The sequence below is a fragment of the Tachypleus tridentatus genome, chromosome 13, assembly GCF_004210375.1.
Source record: "Tachypleus tridentatus isolate NWPU-2018 chromosome 13, ASM421037v1, whole genome shotgun sequence".
NCBI classification, from domain to species: domain Eukaryota; kingdom Metazoa; phylum Arthropoda; class Merostomata; order Xiphosura; family Limulidae; genus Tachypleus; species Tachypleus tridentatus.
In genome coordinates this window covers 117,062,146-117,084,978 of record NC_134837.1, presented here as the reverse complement: position 1 = coordinate 117,084,978, position 22,833 = coordinate 117,062,146, and the positions used below count along the sequence as shown (strand labels likewise).

Here is a 22,833-nt window from a genome sequence, read left to right as displayed (position 1 = left end):
CTTATCTTTAGTTAATTATTGTACTCTGCTAAATTAACTCTTTTGCAAAAACAAGGGAGAAATAAGAAATCTAAAAGGCATATGAGAGTGCTCGATTTTTCTTCTCAATGTGCCACAAAATTAATAGAAAAAGAGAGAGGCCTAAGTTATACTTTTTATATTTGTTAAAGTGTCATGTTCTAATGATAATGTAGTTATTATCTCTTCTTTAGATGCCTTACCAGCATCATGTTCTTCCATCATAGTGGACACCACAGAACACTGCATGTCTCCCACGGCTGCAAACACTGGAGTTCCCTGTGAAATTCCATACCAGTTACTGCAGGTATTGCCAGCTAGGGTACCTGGACTTACTACTTCCGGAAGGAAATGAAAAGGAAGCCCTGCATCTTTTAATCTGTAGACGATATAGTTACGAGACATAGTTACTACTTTTAATATAATTTAACAAAGTCACGTCACTTCTTATTGCACAAAGTATTTATTTGTTTTGATTGATTTGTGTCATTACAGAAATAATATTAACGCCTAAGAATTAGTTTTTGGAAAAAGTGTTGATAAATGCCAATCTAATAGTAAGTATAAGTTATCGTGTACGTCAAACTTTTATATGTAATATTGTATTAACTGATTAAATGCTTTTGTACCTATCTTCCCTCAGAAATATGCTTATACACCCACTTAACTTTGCAGCATCTAAAGTAACGAGGAACTTCCTAGAATCATGGTATCTGTTACTTAGCATCTTATCCCTCTAAATTATGTTACATGGTTTGTTTGCTTGTTTAAACGCGAACCTACACAACAGACTATCTGCGTTCTGTCCACTACAGGGAATCGAATCCTGGATTTTAGCGGTACAAGTCCGTCAATTTACTTCTGCCCCACTGAGGTCTTGTTAATTGGAAAATTGCTGTTTTATTAAAGGTGTTTGATTTATATACACTACCTCGAAACATTTCACAAGTTATAATTTCTTTCTCATCACTGTGTGGCAACACAAACACAAAACTGTAGCTTATCAGTATTGAAATAATTATTTTGTAAATAAACAGTCTCTCTACCTCTTTCTTATATTTGTTTTTAATAATGAACACAGAGGTAAGTTGAAGAATAATTTATGAGAACGTTTTGCTTCATAACTAGAAACTTGTATTACTATAAGCATCTAAACTACATAAAAAAGCTATTTTCATTTCAAGTTAAACACGAGAGTTTAATTTGTGAAAAATAAATTTATTAACACAAACCTCACAAATCAACAAACTAGATACACAATGGGCTAGCTCTGCTATGCTAATCAGTCATCACTGGTACTGAAACCCGATATTTTGAGTTATAAGCCTTCAGACTTACTGCTGAGCCACTGGGAGCAATAAAAAGTGAGGTTGTGTTTGGAGATATTGTATTACGTTTGTCAGACTGTTATGTTGCGTTTGGAGATATTGTATTACGTTTGTCAGGTTGTTATGTTGCGTTTGGAGATATACAATTACGTTTGTCTGTCTGTCGAGATTTTGTTGTTAAAAACCTGGAAGGATCAGGTGCTTTTGACCTATTCTTCCATCCTATACATATTTGTTATTCACAGAGTAATTTTATTTACTACAAAAGGATCAGAACTAATTAGGTGCACTTGCTCTGATCCCTTTCAAGGCCATGCTCACGTAGGCAAGTAAAGCAACATAGATGTATAAAACAAACTTTCGCTTCGTTTGATTGCTATATAGCCCTTATACTACACACAGTCCCAGTGGTGTTTGAGCATTTTACATATACTTGAAGTTGAGACCATTAAGACAAACAACGTACAATGTTTTCAAAATAACTTAGAATTATTAAAAAAAAAAACTTGATGGAACAAAATATTAAGTTCATTTATTTAAACACTTATTTTGTTTCCTATTACAGATAACGAATTCAATACACATATATCCTGTCCACTTTTGTTTGTACATACGACTTTAGTGAAATATTTTTTATGCGATATATATATAATTTTGAATGTTTAAGTCGATACAGAAAACAATTCTAATTTTAGACTGTAAGTTACAAGAATTAAGTTAGATTAATATATGGATAACCACGGAGTTCACTATGCAAACAATGAAACAGTAACACTCAAGATGTTAATTTTACATGCTTAAAATAAGAAATTAATTAATCTTAACAAACAGTTTTGATATGCAGTTTATTAAACCAAAATTTGAGATGACATAAGATAAAAACTGTTAATTTCCTCAAGAGATTAGACATAAAGTTGAGCCTGGGTTCCCCTTGCTCGCTCTCCTAACACACATATACACAAATCCTACTCTCCTATGTTTGACTCACTCACAAAACATAGGCCTAATCTTGTTATTTGAAAACTCATGCCACATCTTAGCAGTAGGCTTATGCATAAGCAAGACTAGGCACAAAGTCTCTGCTGTGATGTATTAGGTTGAGGAATAATTCGTGAGCGTTTTTAAATAATTTCATTCAAGCATTACATGCAAGACTATACAATACTTCAATGCATGAACACATTACACCCAAAACATTTATTATGATACTTTATTTCATGTAATACCTAGGTATATAGTATGCATTGTTTTAAACGAAATTGCAAGAAATTAAATGCGAAAAGCAGATGGTGTCGAAAATGCTCGATTTTGTCCACTTGACATTCCATTTAATGAACTGAAAATGTAAATATTGTAAACAATACAGTTTACAATAACAGTACTAATAGTTATTACAGATGATAGTTTATATACAAGAGTTTTACAAACTTACAGGCAATACCGAGTCTTATATCCAATCTAGAACTAAATATCTTATCAACGATCCAAGTCCACGACGAGCATATTATTGTAATTCCGAGTTGAAACTGTTGAACCTCGCTTCAGCTAACAACGTCTTTCTTGACTATACGACCGGTTAGAATTTCACTCCTTTCAGCAAAGATATTTAGTGTACTCATATAAATGACAACAAATGAAATAATTCACTGAAGTTGAACAACTTGTAATGTTCGAAATATATTACGTTCCTTGACAAATTCTGTAGTTTTCCAATTAAATATATATGTTAATCACAATGAATTAGGTTAGTCCCTAAGCCTATACCGACTGTAGCTGTCAAATAACATCTTCACTTCCTTTGAATAGCAGCATTTTTAAATCAGGATCGTGCGAGTCTGCAAAATGTTGGATAATATTCTCGCGTGCTTTTGTCTCGAGTATTGTTGGCTTTTAGACTTTCAAGAATTCCTACAAATTTCGAGAACAGACGGGACTTGCGCATTATACAGTGAAGGGCATACGTTACAGGCAAAAAAGAAAACTACAGAAACAAACACAGATATAATAAATGTAGTAAATCTGTTACACATATCTGTGTGATTCCCTGTCTTATCCAGTACAGAAAACCTTGCAAGTAACATTTAGGAATATTTAGTGGGTAAACTTACGTTCTACAATTCACAATTCTGTCATAAAAGTTTATTTAATATACCTTCAGAAATATCTCACAACGAGTTCTGTCCTGACGTCTATATCATGTGATAACTGGACCGAAGCGAAGATTAACTGTACGACTGAAATTTTTATCCAATAATACACGTGCGATACATATACATACACACATATAATATATATAATGTATATTTATATGTATGCGATATGTGAGCTCATGATGAAGATTATAATTTTGCAACGTATTAACGGTACAAATAAAGTATAAGATATTATTTATTTTTATTTTCATTTACGTTGTTACAATGATTATGTTAATTCTACTTAATTCGTCAATATCTGTGTTATTCTTAACATGTTAATATCATAGCTTTTATAAGAAACAAAATTCGTCTTTCTGCATTACGAGACATTTCACTTTCTGTATTCTACATTTTAGATCTAAAATAAAAAAATAAAATAATAATGCTACAGTATTTCAAGGTAACTGTTTTCTGTAACAGTTACTTCTATATAAAAAACAGCAGTATGGGTAACTGCTGCCAAGACATTTACTTTCAGACTGTTTCTCACATGTTCACAGAACATTGCATGCGACAGTTATGTTTAAAGCCTCCTTTGACATGAAAAACTGCCTCATCAGAGAAAACGTAGCCAAAAATCCATTGTTGGCTTCCAAATTTTATACTATCCTCATTGAATAGTCGTAAAATCTTGGTCGATCTTTTAGCAACGAAACTTGCAATATTAAATTTTGTACAGAAACAGCTTCAGTCGACTATTCCTGATTCATCTGGGCATCAGAATCTCGTTCTGAGTTAACAGTTGCCCTGACTATAATCTCCCAGCATCCTCCTTGTGTACGCCGGTTCCTGTTGTCTTAAGCTCACGAAAACATTTGTAACTAGCCTTACATTTAGATGGATTTGGTTCGAATTCCTGGTGTACTTGTGCAGAGGACTTAAATTTGTCCATCTACTATATACATTCTACTTTCTCCTTGATGGTCGCCATTTTGCTTTGCCCACCACGGGTATCGAAACCCGTTCTAGCAGTGTGAGTACACAGACATACCGCTGTGCCACTAGGGGCTTGTTATTAAATTCTTTAATCAGCTCTATGCACTAATTAATCTTCATAATTCAGAAATACACCTGTCATAGTTAAAATATACACAAATAAAATATTTTTTCTTAATACATTTCTTATTTAAATATCCTATTTTTATTTTGAACTAATACTTCTCGAATTGGTAGCTTGTATTCTTCATGATGTTCCACTATAGATCACATATTTTTACGATTACTAGTTAAATAATTCAAAATATTTAAACATTTCTTTCTTTAAAGACAATAAAAGTGTCATATACGTATTTTTATTAACAAATAGATTTAAATTCTTCAGAACACCCAACCAATCAGCACTTTTCTCAGAACATATGCATATCAATAAGAATAGATTAGCCAACACTAGTGTTCTTCCAGTTCGCACAGCAACTCCATCTGCTTGATTACATATATTTTATTTAAATTAACACAAACTGTGATTGTTTTCTATCTAAATCCAATAACGTTCCGCTTACTCCTTTGATTATATATTTTGCTTATTATAAACTACATGAAATACTATATATCTAGTGTCTCATACAAAAATTAGCACAGTAAATACTATTTCCGAAACTTAAGCATAATGTTTCTTTCTCAAAGCAAAAACTGTCTGGAACAGTAAATTCATTAATACTTGATAGCTTAATATATAATACAAAAAAGAAACACGTGCCAATTCACGATTATAAGTACCAATACTTAATACAATATTAACTTCAGTTGAGATTTGAGATTTTGTGAACATTCTAGGCCACAGTATTTTTTTTTTAAATTCATTCTTCTAAAGTTAAAAGTTAAAAGACTCTTTATATCATATTATACATGCTAGGAAACCTAAACTTATTATAATTAAATAATTAAAAATAAAAAGTATACCCTATATCGACCATCAACTTCTTAACTCACCATCAATGCAAGCTATCAAACTCATGCACAATACCCTATACAAAACTGAAATAAAATGGCGATTTTTATTGAGTAAATAACAGTGGAACGAAAGTAGTCTGAGCTCATTTACAGTACGTGATGTATGTTAAAGTAGAGCATGATTTGTTTATATTGTTCTTGAATATGCTATTGTTCTGTAAATAAACAACAATGTTCCACTATCCATCGCTTACAGATATTCACTTGGCGAGCAGATGTGGTCAAGCTGATTACAGTTTCTTGTCGTTTCGGAAAATTCGCGAAAAATACACCTAAAGCAGTGTATTTCATCTTATTTAAATAGATCAAAAGAACAATTTTCAAACCTCTAACCATACATTGTCCACAAGCAATTTGTGTTACGGATATTAAGATGGTAAGCCTGCGTGATACACTTCGACTTTAAGTGCTCAAAATCATTACCACTGCTATCATTTGAGATTTTGTGAATTTGCTATCATTTGAGATTTCAATGTTTAACTGGTTCACTACAAAATGCGAGTATTTAGAAGAAATGATATTTGCATATTGAATGTTTGTACGTTTTTATAGCAAAGTCACATTGAGCTATCTGCGTGTCCACCGAGGGGAATCGACCTCTCATTTTAACTTTATAAATTCGTAGGCTTACTGCTGTCCCACTGGAGGGACCGTATATTGAAATTCAAGTTGCTCAAGTGTCAAGTGAATACGCAGCTCTCTATTAGCCGAGCAAAGTTACTGAAAAGAGATATTTGACCACTAGTTTGACCCAGACTTTGGAGTTCGATATTGCGACAAAAGGATGCAAACGATGGTCCTTTAAGTGTAAACTGTACAAAGCTCTATACGACAGTCAGATTTAGTAGTATGGCTAATCTCTTGGGAAAGAATTATAGAATCCTCGTAAGTCATCATAAGGTCAGGCCTTCCAACTGCACGCCTAAACTATTTTCTACGATAACTAGCTTTTGGTTTTAGATATAGATAAATACAGCATGTTTAATTTATACCGTTTTCATTACGTGTATCTGATTGCTCACAATGTAAAGATATCTAGAAAATAAACTGAAGAAAAATGTTTCTTGCACTAAAATTAAAGGTATTGAATTTCAGTTGCAGAAGTGTTTTGTTTATTTGTTGTTAAAATATAAAGCTTCACAATAGGCTACCTTTGCTTTGCCTATAACAGGTAGCGTAACCCGAGTTTTATTTAACATTATAAACCCTCATGACTGAAGCTGAGCCACCGAGGCCAAAATGCCGATGGCCCCCTAATGATAAAGTACGTTCCCTGATACCTTCTGGTTGGCCATACCTATCCTAGCATCATGTTCATTCCTACGCCTTAGATAGTACGTAAGTATTGTCACACTGTTTTCTTCTAAGTATCAAAAGGGAGAAGGTAACTGACTTAATATTTGCCGATATTCCTAATAAAGTACCTCCATTGTATGCACCATCCAATTCGCGTAATGAAGTATTGGCATCCAAGACTGAATTTGTAGAAAGTTTAGACGAGATAACAACGCTTGTACACGGACAGTGGTATTGCGTGTCTCGTAAAATAGCAGTTCCCGTAAAAACCAGCATCACGATATCGATGAAATCAATACTCCTGCTTTGACAAAGATTAGAGGCACTGAAAATATTCTCTCATAAAAGAAAATGCAAAACGAGAAAGTAGAAGATAGTGAAAATTTGTAGAGAATGTTTGGAATTGTGAAGAATTAGCCTTTAAGTAGATCTTCAAATCAGAAACAAAGAGGGTCACAACGTATAATAAAAAACTCTTGAACCCAGCGAATCTGCTTGTTCTGCGGCTGGATTATCCTTTACCATTTGCCAGAATTTTCTGACGCAAGATGGGACTTGCAAGAGTTGTAATTTCCTTTCTTCAAAGTTAAAAAGTTTCAAAGAAAGAAATTGCAGTTTTGTTGTAATAACTGATTAGATGACAGTAAGGTTGTTTATATATTTGACACCAGTTGTTATATAATAATAGAATAACAACAATAACCTAACAGCTGCAGATGTTGCAGTGATGCAATATGGTGTCATCACCACTAGCAGACGGAAACAAACTGTTGCTAAAAATTTTACTAATTAATTTTTTGTGAGTCTGATACTACTTAATAGGAAAATAATTTACGAAAATAGCTAATGAAGTTGATTTGACTGTTGTAACTATAATAGAAGACAAGGGCTTTGGAAACAGCGATATGGAAAGTTTAGCATAACAGCTGGTAAACACTGCATAATTTTTAAATTCTATAGCCCTTACAGTTTATGTCAACAGTAGGTATTCGTTTCAGCGGATGTCCCCTTTATTGCCAAAAATATTTGAAATCATCTCAATTTCCCCCGCCATCGAGTATACTCGTCCTTTTAATTGTGGGAGCATTACAATGTGACGGTCAATCCCACTATTCACTGGTAAAAGAGCAGCTCAAAAGTTGTCGGTGAGTGGTATTGACTAGCTGCTTTCTCTTTAGCCTTTAACTGTTAAATTGAGGACTGCTAACGTAGATAGCCCTCGTGTAGCCTTACACGAAATTAAACACAAATATTTAGTTTGTGGTCAAAAACTGTAAAAAAAATAAATGATTTACCATCTTCTAAAATATGGGTTAGACCAGTAAAACACTAGTGTTATTCCAATCAGAACGAGGACTGACATCACATTTCTGCCGTCAAAGCTGAAAGCTTTGTCATATTTTACAAAATAAAAGTCGAGTTTGCAACGAATATTTTATGTCGTTTAACATCATTTAATCTGAGCTTCATAGTTCGACAACAAAAATATGTAAGAAGTCCTAACTACTATATAGTTTTTGGACCAAATCAAAGAGTAATTTGATCTTAGGAGATCTATATAATTAGTATATAGGGCAGAATTGTCTTACACTTCACAAGTATGAGTCATAGTTGTGAAAGGTTCTGTTCAGTTGTTTTAAATTTTTAAGATAGGAGAAGAAGTCTGGAAATAAATAGATAAATAAAATACAATGTTTCATAGTTCTACAATTAAAAGGTTCTTATTTAAAGGTGTCAACAGTTTCTACTTACAAAAACAGCACGTCTCAACCGTATCAAAACCTATTTACACTATGTTTCTCTGCATATATACATTTTGTTAGACGTGTTTTACGTCTATATGTTTTTTACATAATAATACAATATTTAACATCGTATGTCAACAGAATGACTTGATGGCCCTCTATCTTCTTTTAATATTTCATTATTTTTAATATTACTATTTTCAACGGTTCTCGGTAGAAAGAGTTTGTTTGTAATCACGAAGCATCCAATGGGCTATTTGTGCTGTGCCCACTGTGTCGAAACCCGGAATTTAGCATTACTCTCTGTTAGACTTACTTCTGAGCCATTGGGACAGATTTTAAAAGAATTTTAACAAAACATAAGTTACAGCATTTAATAAATTTCGCAATGGTTCAATGTTATTTAAAAGTGCTATGTTGGAATATATTTAATGAAAACAACATTAAGTTTACCATATATACCAGTATTGTAAGATTAGTTATTTAATGTAAATAAAACTCGTGTTTAGAAAGTAGAATGTCAACGTGGTTATATTTATATTGGTCTAAATAACATGAATTCAAAATACATATTGTGTGTTTTCTTATAGCAAAGCGACATGGGGTTATCTGGCTTAGCAGCCCACCGAGGGGAATCGAACCCCTGATTTTAGCGTTGTAAATCCGTAGACATACCGCTGTACTAGCGGGGGGCAAAATACATATTAAAGAAACATAAAGGGAACGTAAGAAATAACAGAAATGTACAAACAACACAAAACAATTTTATGAGGTAAAAATATAATATTAAATAAAGCACATAATATTACATTTTAGACATTCAAAAACCAATGGAAATAAAATTTAAAAAAAGAAACAAGAAGTATTAATTTAATATCATTCCATTGTATATGACATGGCATACTGTAATCCAGTTGGACATTGAATCACGCAAACAATGAAACGTAATACCACAGTACTTACAAAAAGTGTAAATAATGAAAACAAACATCTCTAAGATAACTCCCGAAGACGACGTAGAAGGCATCGAAACGTAGTGGTTTGTTTTTTTTAAGTAAAAACTGTCAATGGCTTTAAGAAAGTTTTCAACTCAGTAAATATAAAACATTTTATCTGAATCATTTATTAGATTTTAAACATTATATATGTGCCGATCATTCATACTTAAACTGAAAACCTGTTTAAACACTGTTGAACAACAGTCAGTAACTGTCTCATTTTTTCTAAAACACAAGCAATATGCTTTCGTTTAATATCTTGTTTTACTAAAGGCACTAGCAGTTTTTTGTTGTTTTTTCTGTGGTATGAAGTTTGCGATGGTACATTTTCCCTTACAACAAGTTACACAGCTAACCAGTATCATACATTTACCAATAATTTTTCATTCAATTAATTAATTCATGTTGTTGTTGTTTTTATGTTTTTGCTTGTATGCTTATTTGTTTTCACACCTTGCAAAAAAAAAAAGTGTCCATCTTAAAGATCAGTTTGTACTGGACATGATCATACGCTCACTTTAAAGTCAATGGAAGGAATACCACAATATTTTAACACAAAATAAAGGTTTGGAACTGACCAAAGCCTGATTATTAAAGATGAACAATTGCTATACATTTCAATTTAATACTTAAATGTTTATATGCCCGTGGAAGCACTGCAACTTTAATTCAACATTTACGTTTTTAGTATCAGCTAGCCTAGACGAATGACTGAACATACACGATAATAGGCACCCTACACTATTCTGCCTTTTATATCTACATGTGTTTGCCACGTGCCATTGCTGATGAGATTGGGCGAAGTAAAACTGCTGTTGCAAATTTCTTAAAAGACCCTGAGGAATACGGAACGAGAATTTCAAGTGGTCAACCCAAGAACATTTCGCCGGCGTTGAGCAGGACGATTCGACGGGTTGTCCGGCAAGACACCAGCCGATCGTCGAACCAGATTAAGGCAGAATGCAGATCAAGTACAATAAGATGGCATCTACGAGAGAAAGGCTTTAAAAACCGCCTCCTTCCACGCCACGAAACAGCTCTGTTAAATTTTGCTGAGAAGCACCAAACATGGGAGGTAGAAAAGTGGAAGAAGATTTTGTTCTCTGATGAAAAACAATTTAACCTGGATGGTTCAGATGGCTTCCAAAGTTACTGGCACAATAAGGATATTCCACCATAAACATTTTCTATACGACACAGTGGAGGAGGTTCCATCATGATCTGGGGTGCTTTCTCTTTCCATGGAACAATGGAGCTTCAGCTTATACAGGGGCGTCAAACAGCAGCTGGCATGTTGGAGAGAGCATCCTTATTGACTGAAGACCCTCGCCTGTGTGGAAATGACTGGATCTTTCAGCAGGACAACGCTGCAATCCATAATGCCCGCAGAACAAAGAACTTTTTTCATGGCGAATAACGTGATTCTTTTGGACCATCCAGCGTGTTCGCCCGAACTGAACTCCATTGAAAATGTTTGGGGATGGATGGCAAGGAAATTCTATAGAAATGGACGTCAATTCCAAACAGTGCATGATCTTCGTGAAGCCATCTTCACCACTTGGAATAACATTCCAGCCAGCCTTCTGTAAACGCTTATATCGACCATGCTAAAGTGAATGTTTGAAGTTATTCGCTATGACGGCCGTGCAACTCACTACTGAGACCTCTTGTTGGGCATTTCCTACTCTGTTTAGGACTTCTTTTTGGTATGGTCTTAAACTTTTGACCAGCTAGTATTTAGGCTAATTTCATAGTGTTCACATTTTCATATTAAATGTTTAAAAAGTTTTTTTTTATTTTCTCTTTTCTTATTTTCATCTTTCGAAGCTCTACTCAAATAAGTGGTTGAGTCTAACAACGCAAAATGCATATTTTTTCTTTATGTTTATTGGCCTTAATATTATGGCTAGCAGTATATATACATATTAGTCAAAATGGGATGTTTTGAGAGTTCGCAAAATTATTTATAGTGTGATGAATTAAATATTCAAGAATTGAGAAAAACTAGTACCACACAGTCTTGGAAAGAAAAGTATGTTTCTGAATTTACTTCGATTGTTTGTGATGTTAATCTTTTAAAAAAAATTGTCGTTAACAGTTGTTTTCGGTGTTAGTTTATCCTTGGTCTAAAAGAAAAGGTTTTTGTCAAACCACCCTTGACGATCAAGTAAACGAATCGAATTATGCAAAAAATGTCTAGCAAGTATAACAAATGTAGCAGAAACCACATTTAACCAAAGGAGATGAGATATAAATTATCAGCCTCAATATATTTTAATATGACGTTTCATAAATGATGATATAAAAAGCGTTTCGATTGTGGTTTATGTTGCTGTAAACCCAGTTGTCGAGTTAACTCAAGCTCTGATGTCGCAAGATAGGTTTCGTCTGCAGTTCAGTGTAACACGCAGATTTCCTGGTATGTAAAGTAATACAATCAATCATAAACAGTTAATGTTCGCAAGCCTAGGCGTTATAAACCACGAGACTGGATTTACTTCAAATACAAAATATCATCTTATCAAATTGCGACGATCTCTAATGTTAGTTTATATTACAGTTAAGAAGCCTTTTAAACACTTTACCAACTTTTAGCACTAAAAACAGCAATGTAAACTTTAAGTTTACCTATACTGAAATATCTTTTAAGCAGGAAGTTTACAAATGTTTAAAAATAAAACTCAGCGAGCTCAAGTGTTGTTTCTAAAGGTCGTCAGTATTGTTAGTTGTTTTAAATATTCACTCTTCTAGTAACTGTCTCCCACATTACTGAACTAAGAATTATATTTTCAACAATGTAATAAGTATTAAACTAATTGCCACCTGGCGTAGCCCTGAGATCGAAACTTCTTTAGTTTTCATCTTTGGCCACATCTTTGGCCGCTCTTCTAATTTCTCAACTGATCAACACTATCTGCCACTCCTTACCCTTTCTGTTGGTTCTATCTGCGTTGTCAAACTAGACATGTAACATATTTATTTGCAAGATTTTTTCTTTTTTATTATCGTTGTTTCATTTTGGCGGGAGTAATTATAAATTTTCTTTCTGCACTTTTTTGTGAAATGAACAACGTGGAACGTTTGACTATAGTATATGATAAACTAAGATGTTCTGGACTTTCTTGATGACAAGAAACCCACTTGAAGCAAAAATGTATCTCAGAGCGGCTGGTTAACCTGAAGATGACCTAGGAAAGTCGAAACGTTGTTCTCTGTTTTATTAGTAAAACTGTCAATACCCATACCAGCTGTTCTGAGATAAATTATAAGTTTAATTTAGAAGTTATTAAATATCGATTTGTATCAAATTTATAATATTTGCCAACAAGAGAGATAAACACAATTTTCTTTCTTAACATAAATATATTTTAACATACAAACAACAATACAATTTACAATAACGGTTATCACAAACAGTTATTAATAATATTGGCTTATATACAAGTTTTATTTTACAAAGTCACAACCTAAATTGAATCTTCTATCTGATCTAGAACTGAATATTTCATCGACGTTCCAGGTCCACGACGAACAAACTAACCCTGAGTTCATATTGAGTTCTATAGTCCAAAGTGTCAGGGCGCTTATATCGGTTCCACAATAATTCTATGAAGCGTATAAAAAGACCATAGTAGTCAGAGGACTTGTTACGTTCATATGTTGCTGTCTCAAAGCATATTCAAGATTACTCTAAATGCAAAGAATATATTACTAATAATAAAAAAAGACTATTGTGGTGTATAAGAAGCCAGTTTTAAGTAACCACCAAAATGCCATAGAACGTGTGTTAATAATTTAAGGTATTTTGAAAGCTATAAAAGATTAGCCAAGTAAGACACGTGCTTCTTATGTTTTTAGTTTAATATATTTCAAATTAATGTAATAAATTTAATATAATTTCTTTTAGAAGTTATGTTTTAATGCAAAGCTACACACTGAGCTATCTGCGCTCTGTTCACTACAGATAACTGAATCCCAGATTTTAACATCGTATAAGAACTTGCTGCTGACTTACTGGACGATGTCTTAAAGATATTAAGTATTTTCCTCAACAGTAGTCAGGCTTAAAACTGTTATTCCATTTCACCACCTTCCCAGACGTTGATATCTTAAAAGTTAAACAAAAGCTCCACTATTTCAATTTAACTATGTGCTTGGCACCATACAGTAGGCCTAGGTTTACTAGCTACCATCCGAGCGACACTTATGCAACAGAACAGAAAAACTATGTCTAGTGTTATATTAATAATTTAGTATAGCATCATATAGTATAAATAAATATATCAGAGATGATTACTATATTCTCAAATAAACCTAAAATTAATTAAAATATTCTAATAAATTACGAAAAATATTAGGTCGTCCTTAAAGTTTAATGAACGAAATAATTCCAGCTATAAACTGTATTACTAAATAATATTCATTTATGTTAAAAATTGTGATAATAATCTTGTTAGCAAGTTTAACATATTTACAAAATTTAGGCCCATTGTCTTACAACACTTCGGCTGTTTTAGTTGTTCAAAATAGTACCTTTAATAATAGCAACTTTTCTAACTATTTTGATAATCTATTAATAGCAGTAGGTGTCAGTGAAGCATACAAATCTTTCGAACTGAACAGAACAAATTCTAATTAAACAATTATTTTACAAAAGATAGCCATGAAACTTTGTTATCAATTTAAAGATAAAATCTGGTGAGATAGGTATTCGATCCTTATAGGTCTTATAATCGTGAAAATAAACAAAACAACCACAAAATATAATACATAGATCATAAGAACAACAACAAAAAAAAAATCCAGTAAACATAAGACCTTAGAAAGAGAATAACATCATTTAATCTTATGGCGCTGTACAACACCAAATAAAACATGATCTGTTGTTCGGTAGTTTGTCTCATATTACAAGGAGGCTAGTAACAAGTTTTGTCACATTTTTCTTTACTAGTTATATGCAGCTTTCTTGTAAGAAGAGGATAATAGCGTTTCAACCTTCACTATGCGTGTATCACGCACTGCAGACGAGGCCTATCGCTCGATATGTTAAATCGTTAAGTCTGTGAGCTTACGACACACAAATCCTCAGTCGAAATGTTATTTATATCACTATGTCATATGAGACATCGAATATTATAGTTTATAACAGCTACACTAAATAATTGTTTATTGATTAGTAGCTTGTGCCGTACTACATAACAATAATTCTTATAACAACTTACACCTTATCATTTACTACAATTTTTATCTTATTTGTTATTATTTTATATAATTCGGTACGTTTACTTGAGCTCCAAGAGAAGAGAGGGTGCAGAAATACCATTTTAAAGATGATGAACTGGTAAAACTAACACCACAAATAACCAGTAAGTAAATTTTAATTAATAGGAGTGCGATGCCCGTCGTGACAGTCCTTGAATTTAGAATTATTTACAGTACAGCTACTTTAGCGATCATTGTGAAACACTTACTTTTGACTAATATGTATAGATATTTGTCAAATTAACCAATTAATTATTTTATCGTAAGGTATATTCTGCAGTTCGGTGGACTCAGCAGATAGCCCGATGTGGCTCTGCTGTAAGAAAACATACACACACATACATACATACATACATACATACATACATATTCTGTAGTATGTTCTGCTATGGACTACATATTCTTGAGAAGTGGAAGTACTCCACAGATATAAGGAAAGCAGGCCTTTGGTAGTTTTGTGTGTGTGTCTGTCTATGTTTTCTTATAGCAAAGCCACATCAGGCTCTCTGTCGAGTCCACCGAGAGGAATCGAACCGCTGATTTTAGCGTTGTAAATCCGTAGACTTACCGTTGTACCAGTGGGGAACTGGTAGTTTTTAATCTCATGTAAATGATAAATTTACGATAATAACTAGTTTTGAATTTTCCAATGGTGTGCCTGTTTGGACGAAACTGTCTATATAGCTAGTCTTGACATTGAGCCCTTATACAGAAATTTACCGCAAAATGAAGCAACTGAGTCAAGTACTAATTTCATTTTTTAAAACTTCTGATGTTGTTAGTGGTATAACTAAACCTTTTTTTAAATAAAATTATCATAATTTGTAACCAAAATGAGTCAATTTTTTAAATGGTCGTCATTACGAACAACTTGACTGGATGTCTATGGGTTCAAATGTTGCAACACGTTTGGCTAATTTGTTTGAAGTTGTTCTAAAAAGTTTAAACCATTATACTATAGAATATACGTTGATCACATTTTGTAGTTTTTAAGAATAAATCTGATATTCAAGAATTTCAAAATTATATAAACAATGTGTCTTCTTACAGCAAAGTTACATCAAGTATGTGGTGAGTCCACCGAGGGGGAATTGAACCGCTGATTTTAGCGTTGTAAATCCCTAGACTTACCACTGTACCTACGGGGGAACTATATAAACACTCGACATAACATTATCAGATTTAAAGTTGAAAAACAAACACCTAATAGCTTACTTTTCTTAGATATCAAGATTGTTGTTAATTTAGATAGGTGTTTGAACTCTAAATGATGTTATAAGCTAACTTTTACAGGACAATATTTTCATTTTGATAGTATTTTACCTCTTGAATTTAAAACGAACTCATTTAACAGTTTAATTCATTGGGTTTATAACATAATTAGTTCGTTTTACTTCATTCCATGGAAAAATACGTAACATAAAGGTTATTTTGAAAACAAATAGTTTTTCCGTGCAATTAACTAATATTGTTTACAGGAATTATTTAAAAGCTTTGCACACTCCCAAAAATTAGCATACAGGTTGAAAACAAAGAAATAGTTCATTGCATTTTGCCATTTACTGATAATCATTCCATACAATTAAGGAAAAAATTAAGGCTATTCTGTTTAATAATATTTACTCACACATTAAGTTTATAATTGTATTCAAACGGATGTTACATTTAAGTAATTATTTTAAATTTACAGACAACGATTCCAATAATACATCGTTCTTACGTCACTTATAAATTTACATATCCAAGGCGTAACCTTGGCTATGTAAGCACTACAAAATATTGTTTGAGATCACATACTAAAGTGCATGCACAAAACACAGCATACAATTAATTGTCCACCCTTCGTCAATATTTACAGATCTGAGACAAAAACGTCACTCGAAAACGCTTTAAAACATCTTAGAGTGCAGAAAATGAAGAAATACTACACATGAAGGAAAATTTGTAGATACACAAAATTTGTCCGGAATTAAATTCAAAGAAAGTAGTAAACACCGCCCTTTTCTCATTTTAAATAAAAATACATCATGAATTTTATTAACTTGTTTATCAGTCACTATTTATAGCGAAATCGAAATTTTACAGCATATTTACACAAACATTATGTACAAACTAAACACAAAGTAATACTAATGGTTAATGAACACATGTCATACACTGTGGGGAGAATTAATACAGTTGTGAAGTTATACAAAAGCACTTCTACTAGGGTTTAGACACTCACATACGTCTCAGTTCTGACAAATGAGACGAAATAGGTGTTTATTTTGAGAATTGAAAAATGTTCTTAATTATTTCTCAAATCGAGCATTGGTTTGGAGCCGTACGGAAATATATTACAAAATCAATATTTAATATCATTTACAGTGGTACCTCGGTTCTCGAACTTAATCCGTTCTAGAAGACTGTTCGAAAACCGAATCAATTTTTCCCATAAGAAATACTGTAAATTAAATTAATCCGTTACATACCTCCAAAAATTACGCATTATGAAGAATTTTAAGTAAAATATTGCTTATTTATACCTGTATAATAATACTTACATGGATAAAGTCAACCAAAAACTATAAACACAATAAAAAAACAATAAATGAAAATTTAACTGCACTTTACCTGTGCTGAGGAGAGCTGATGGTGTAAGTGAAAGGTGGTGAGGAACGTGGAGAGTAGGAGGGTTATTATTGTTTGGAAGGGGAGTCACCTTCCATAAAAACGTCAGGTAACTTTCCTTCTGGGGTTCTTTCTCTTTTCTGTCTCTTTGCACCGCTACAACCTGCTTGAGACTCCTGGACCTATTTCTCACTAAAAACTTGTCTAATGAGGTTTGTTTCTGCCTGCATTTTAAAATGTTTCTGAAGTAAGACATGGCATTGTCATTGAAAAGGTTTATGCTGCGGTTTGCTACAGCTTTGTCAGGGTGAAATTTTTCCACAAAACTTTGTAATTCTCCCCATTTTCCACACATTTCCTTGATTAGTGAACTTAGAACATCCTCCCTTCCCTCCTCCTCATCTGAAGACACTTCCTCAGTTGCCTTCTGTTGCTGCTTCTTCTGAAGGTCTTGTAGTTCTTCCGTGGTGAGTTTAGTGTTGTGGTCTTCCACCAACTCCTCCACATCATCACCACTCACATTCCAGCCTATACACTTACCTAGTGAGACAATATCCTCGACAACAGGCTCAGCCTCAAAGCCTTCAAAGTCTCTATTTGCTACTAAGTCTGGCCACAATTTCTTCCAGGCTGAGTTCATGGTCCTCAAAGACACTTCCCTCCAGGCTCTGTCTTTGATCCTCAAGCAATGGAGGATATTAAAGTAATTTTTCCAGAACTCTCTGAGGGTTAACTCTGTGTCAGAGGTCACTTCAAAGCACCTTTGAAACAGTGCTTTGGTGTAGAGTTTCTTAAAGTTCGATATGACCTGCTGGTTCATGGGCTGAATGAGAGGAGTCGTGTTAGGGGGCAAGAGCTTCACTGTAATGACACTGTACTCCTCCACCAACCCGTCCTCCAAGACTGGTGGGTAAGCAGGGCCTTGAGTGGCAACTGTTTTTCCGTGAGGTAATTCTTTACACTTGGGGCAAACACTTCATGGACCCACTCCATAAAAAATTGCCTGGTTACCCAGGCTTTACTATTAGCCCTCCATAAGACATTTAGTTTACTTTTCAGGTCATTTTTCTTAAAATCCCTCGGGTTCTCATGTTGAAAATGATATAAATAGTGATCATCTACCTGTAACCTGCGGCTTTGATCTCACACCTCATCATAATCACACAATAATAAAACTTAAATTTTATTATATGAAAACTTATTGGTCTAAATAAGCAAATGAATTAGAAAAATTATTATCAAATTTAATAGTTAAAATTGCACAACAGTTTATGCATAATGTCAAACAATCTAAATGCCACTGAGAAAACAATAGTATAACAACAATCATACAATTGTTACACAAAATGAAAACCACATGTACATATAATAGAAATGATCGAAGGAATAAAATTACTCAGAAGACAACATGGATACAGGAGTTCCAAATGTTAAAAAAACAAATTAACTTCATAACAAATAAAATAAGAAATGAAATTAAACAATTAAAACAAATTAGTTAGAACAGTTACTGTTCTAACCTAAATGAATATGCTGATTCAAAAAATTTTGGACACATTTAAAAAAAGATTAACAATCAAAATTCTCACAATTATCCGACTTCACACTACAATAACAAAATAGCCTACAAAAATAAACAGAAAGCAGAAGCTTTTACAGACCAATTTTCTAGCGAATAAATAGCAATAGGATCACAGATTTTCTGGAGATCGCATCAAAATTGCCTGAAGTTCAAAATGGTTTCAGAAAATTTCGACAAACAAACTGATTATTCAGTTAGACTTACTGAAAATAGACAGCCATACAAACAAACTGATTATCCAGTTAGACTTACTGAAAATAGACAGCCATACAAACAAACTGATTATCCAGTTAGACTTACTGAAAATAGACAGCCATACAAACAAACTGATTATCCAGTTAGACTTACTGAAAATAGACAGCCATACAAACAAACTGATTATCCAGTTAGACTTACTGAAAATAGACAGCCATACAAACAAACTGATTATCCAGTTAGACTTACTGAAAATAGACAGCCATACAAACAAACTGATTATCCAGTTAGACTTACTGAAAATAGACAGCCATACAAACAAACTGATTATCCAGTTAGACTTACTGAAAATAGACAGCCATACAAACAAACTGATTATTCAGTTAGACTTACTGAAAATAGACAGCCATACAAACAAACTGATTATCCAGTTAGACTTACTGAAAATAGACAGCCATACAAACAAACTGATTATTCAGTTAGACTTACTGAAAATAGACAGCCATACAAACAAACTGATTATCCAGTTAGACTTACTAAAAATAGACAGCCATACAAACAAACTGATTATTCAGTTAGACTTACTGAAAATAGACAGCCATACAAACAAACTGATTATTCAGTTAAACTTACTGAAAATAGACAGCCATACAAACAAACTGATTATTCAGTTAGACTTACTTAAAATAGACAGCCATACAAACAAACTGATTATTCAGTTAGACTTACTGAAAATAGACAGCCATACAAACAAACTGATTATTCAGTTAAACTTACTGAAAATAGACAGCCATACAAACAAACTGATTATTCAGTTAGACTTACTGAAAATAGACAGCCATACAAACAAACTGATTATTCAGTTAGACTTACTGAAAATAGACAGCCATACAAACAAACTGATTAAACCAGTAATAGAATATGCGTGCCTAGCATAGTTAAAGATAGCAAAAACAAATCTTAAGAAATTGCAAACAATACAAAATTCTATACTTACCACAGCTTTCAGGGTACTAAAATTCATAATTATATAAAAAATGCCAACTTAATCTATCTTTTAGTGGAAATGACAGATAGCTCGTTTCGCTACTGTAATAAGAATGTATACAAGAATTTGTTAATAGAAATATATCGCTATATCATACATTATGTTGACAGGGCGAAGCACTTCTCACCATTAAATTTCTGTTCGAAATAAAACCACCTGCACTAGAAATTAAAATTATTTTGCTGAACTCAGATATCATCGTTGTAGTTAAAAAGGTATACTTTGTGCATGAATACGCTCTGTTAAATCTCACTTGAATAAATGTAATTTGATTCCGAAACTACTTGTGATCATACATAAATAACCAAGTAGACGGTATGAACTGTTCCAAGCATTTGTGACCAGGTTAAGCGAAGAATTTAAAATTACACTAAATGCCATTATCATTATATTCAAGGACATGGCCCCGAAAAAGTTAAATCAGTGTTCTGTGTTAGTACATTTGACAGTTTTAAAATCATTATTTCAGAAAGGTGGAAGAGGTAAAAAATGTACCTGACCCTTCCATGTCCTGAACGACCTAAAAACCCGGTGTCGAACGTGCGAACTCCATCCTTTTTTCCACACCTACCATGTTTTTGATCGGGCATCATGACTTTTTGTGAATACATACTGACAAACCACAGCAAGTAAGAAAACAAACACCGAAATTTTTCAACTGTTCATTTATGACAAGACTGAATATATCATAGCACAGAAAAAATATTTTAAAAGCTATGCACAAAACAATTATAAAAGTTGACATATAAATAATATTGCGTTCAATTAAAAAACTAATACAAAATAACACAGAGAACTTTATTAAAAACAGGACTCTTGTAACAATAGTTAATATATAGTGTTGCAAACGTACTCGTAACAACTTGAGAAACATACACCTCACTTTGACTATTACATTACGCAAACCATTCTAAAGAACGTACTTAAAGCGCAGTTAGAAATACATAAACATTCTTTAAAGTACAGTAGAAGTTTTCCAAAAATAAAACTTCTTCAGATTTGTATAAACGTCACAAACTGTATATATATGGCGCTTGAAAAATTCTTTACTAGCCACATACAGTTTTTATTTACAACGACATGAGCAGCCAAACCATTTGAAATAATGCGTTTTCCTTAACAAAAAAAAAGAAAAGAAACGTCTGACCCAGTCTGTTCTTGGATTGCCACGTATCTGTAAATTAGATTAGTTTCTGGGGGAGGATCCTTCCTCAGTAACTCTGATTAGTAGATAGCAAGCCTTAGTCTTGTTCTTCAGGGTTACTGATAAGAGGCTCGGCATGGCTAGGTGGTTAAGGCACTCGACTCATAATCTGAGAGTCGCGGGTTCGAGTCCCTGTCACACCAAACATGCTCGCCGTTTCAGCCGTGGATACGTTATAATCTGACGGTCAATCCCACTATTCACTAGTAAAATAGTCCAAGAGTTGGCGGTGAGTAGTGATGACTAGCTGCCTTCCCTCTTGTCTTACACTGCTAAATTAGGGATGGCTAGCGGATAGCCCTCGCGTAACTTTGCGCGAAATTCAAAACAAGCGAAACCACTACTGATAAGATTTGTGGGAGGAAGAGGTCAAATGTACCTGACCCTCCTGGGTATTTAACAACATCAATACCCAAATACCCACACAGTCAAACTAAGATTTGAAGTCCGCGAAACTGGTTTTAGTCAGTTACGAGCAGTAAAGCCAAGAATAGAGTGGAGCTCATGTTTATTTATCAATGGTAATACAAATAAATTACAATGCTTGAAGCACCACTACTGCTAGGAAATGAACTATCACAAAAGTAGTAATGTTTAACACTATTTAAAGTGCTACCGATACGATCTTCTAGTACAGACAGGCGTCGAGCTTCTTGAGAATTAAGTGTAAATATAGTACACAGTAAATCTATTATTATAATTGAAATGGATAGTGTTACGGCCGGATCGATATATCGCCAAGTCCTTTAGCCAGATATTCGAATTCAGTCACACAGCAGTAGAAATGTTTATTTGAACAAACAGCTTCGTTATTTTTGTTGAACAATTATACGATGGAAATGTAAATAAATATTAAGCTAAACAAACTAAAGACTGAAGGATATGCAATAAAGATACATTAATGACAAATCTTATAATAATAGCAAGTGAATACTCATGTGATGGGTCATACTAGTCCTGACTAGTTCTTACTTACTTCCATTAATTTTTTTCGGAGTCAAAATAATCTTTTAAGATTCTAGTGTTGTCAATGTGAAGTATGACGTGCAATATATGTTTGTTTGTCTTTTGAATTTCGCGCAAAGCTACACGAGGGCTATCTGCGCTAGTCGTCCCTAATTTAGCAGTGTAAGACAGCTAGTCATCACCACCAACCGCCAACTTTTGGGCTACTCTTTTACCAAGGAATAGTGGGATTGACCGTCAGATTATAACGCATCCACGGCTGAAAGGGCGAGCATGTTTGGTGTGACTGATACTCTTTTAGCAAAATTCAATGAACAAAAAGTGCACAAACTTTTCATTTGAAATGTAAACATTGTTCTCTGGGACTACCTCAACTAATGTTTGCTATCAGTGGCATGAAAACTAACAAACTATGTATTCGCTGATTACCTTGGCT

The 22,833-nt window shown here is 33.4% G+C and overlaps 1 protein-coding gene across 1 annotated transcript in view; it reads right to left on the bottom strand.

Annotated features, from left to right (window-relative positions):
• LOC143237281 (sedoheptulokinase-like) overlaps positions 1–22,833 on the bottom strand; it is a 42,088-nt gene that overhangs the window by 13,717 nt on the left and 5,538 nt on the right. The window contains exon 2 of the mRNA XM_076476353.1: positions 222–397. Coding sequence (XP_076332468.1) covers positions 222–397 — 176 coding nt within the window. The remainder of the gene's footprint in view (positions 1–221; positions 398–22,833) is intronic.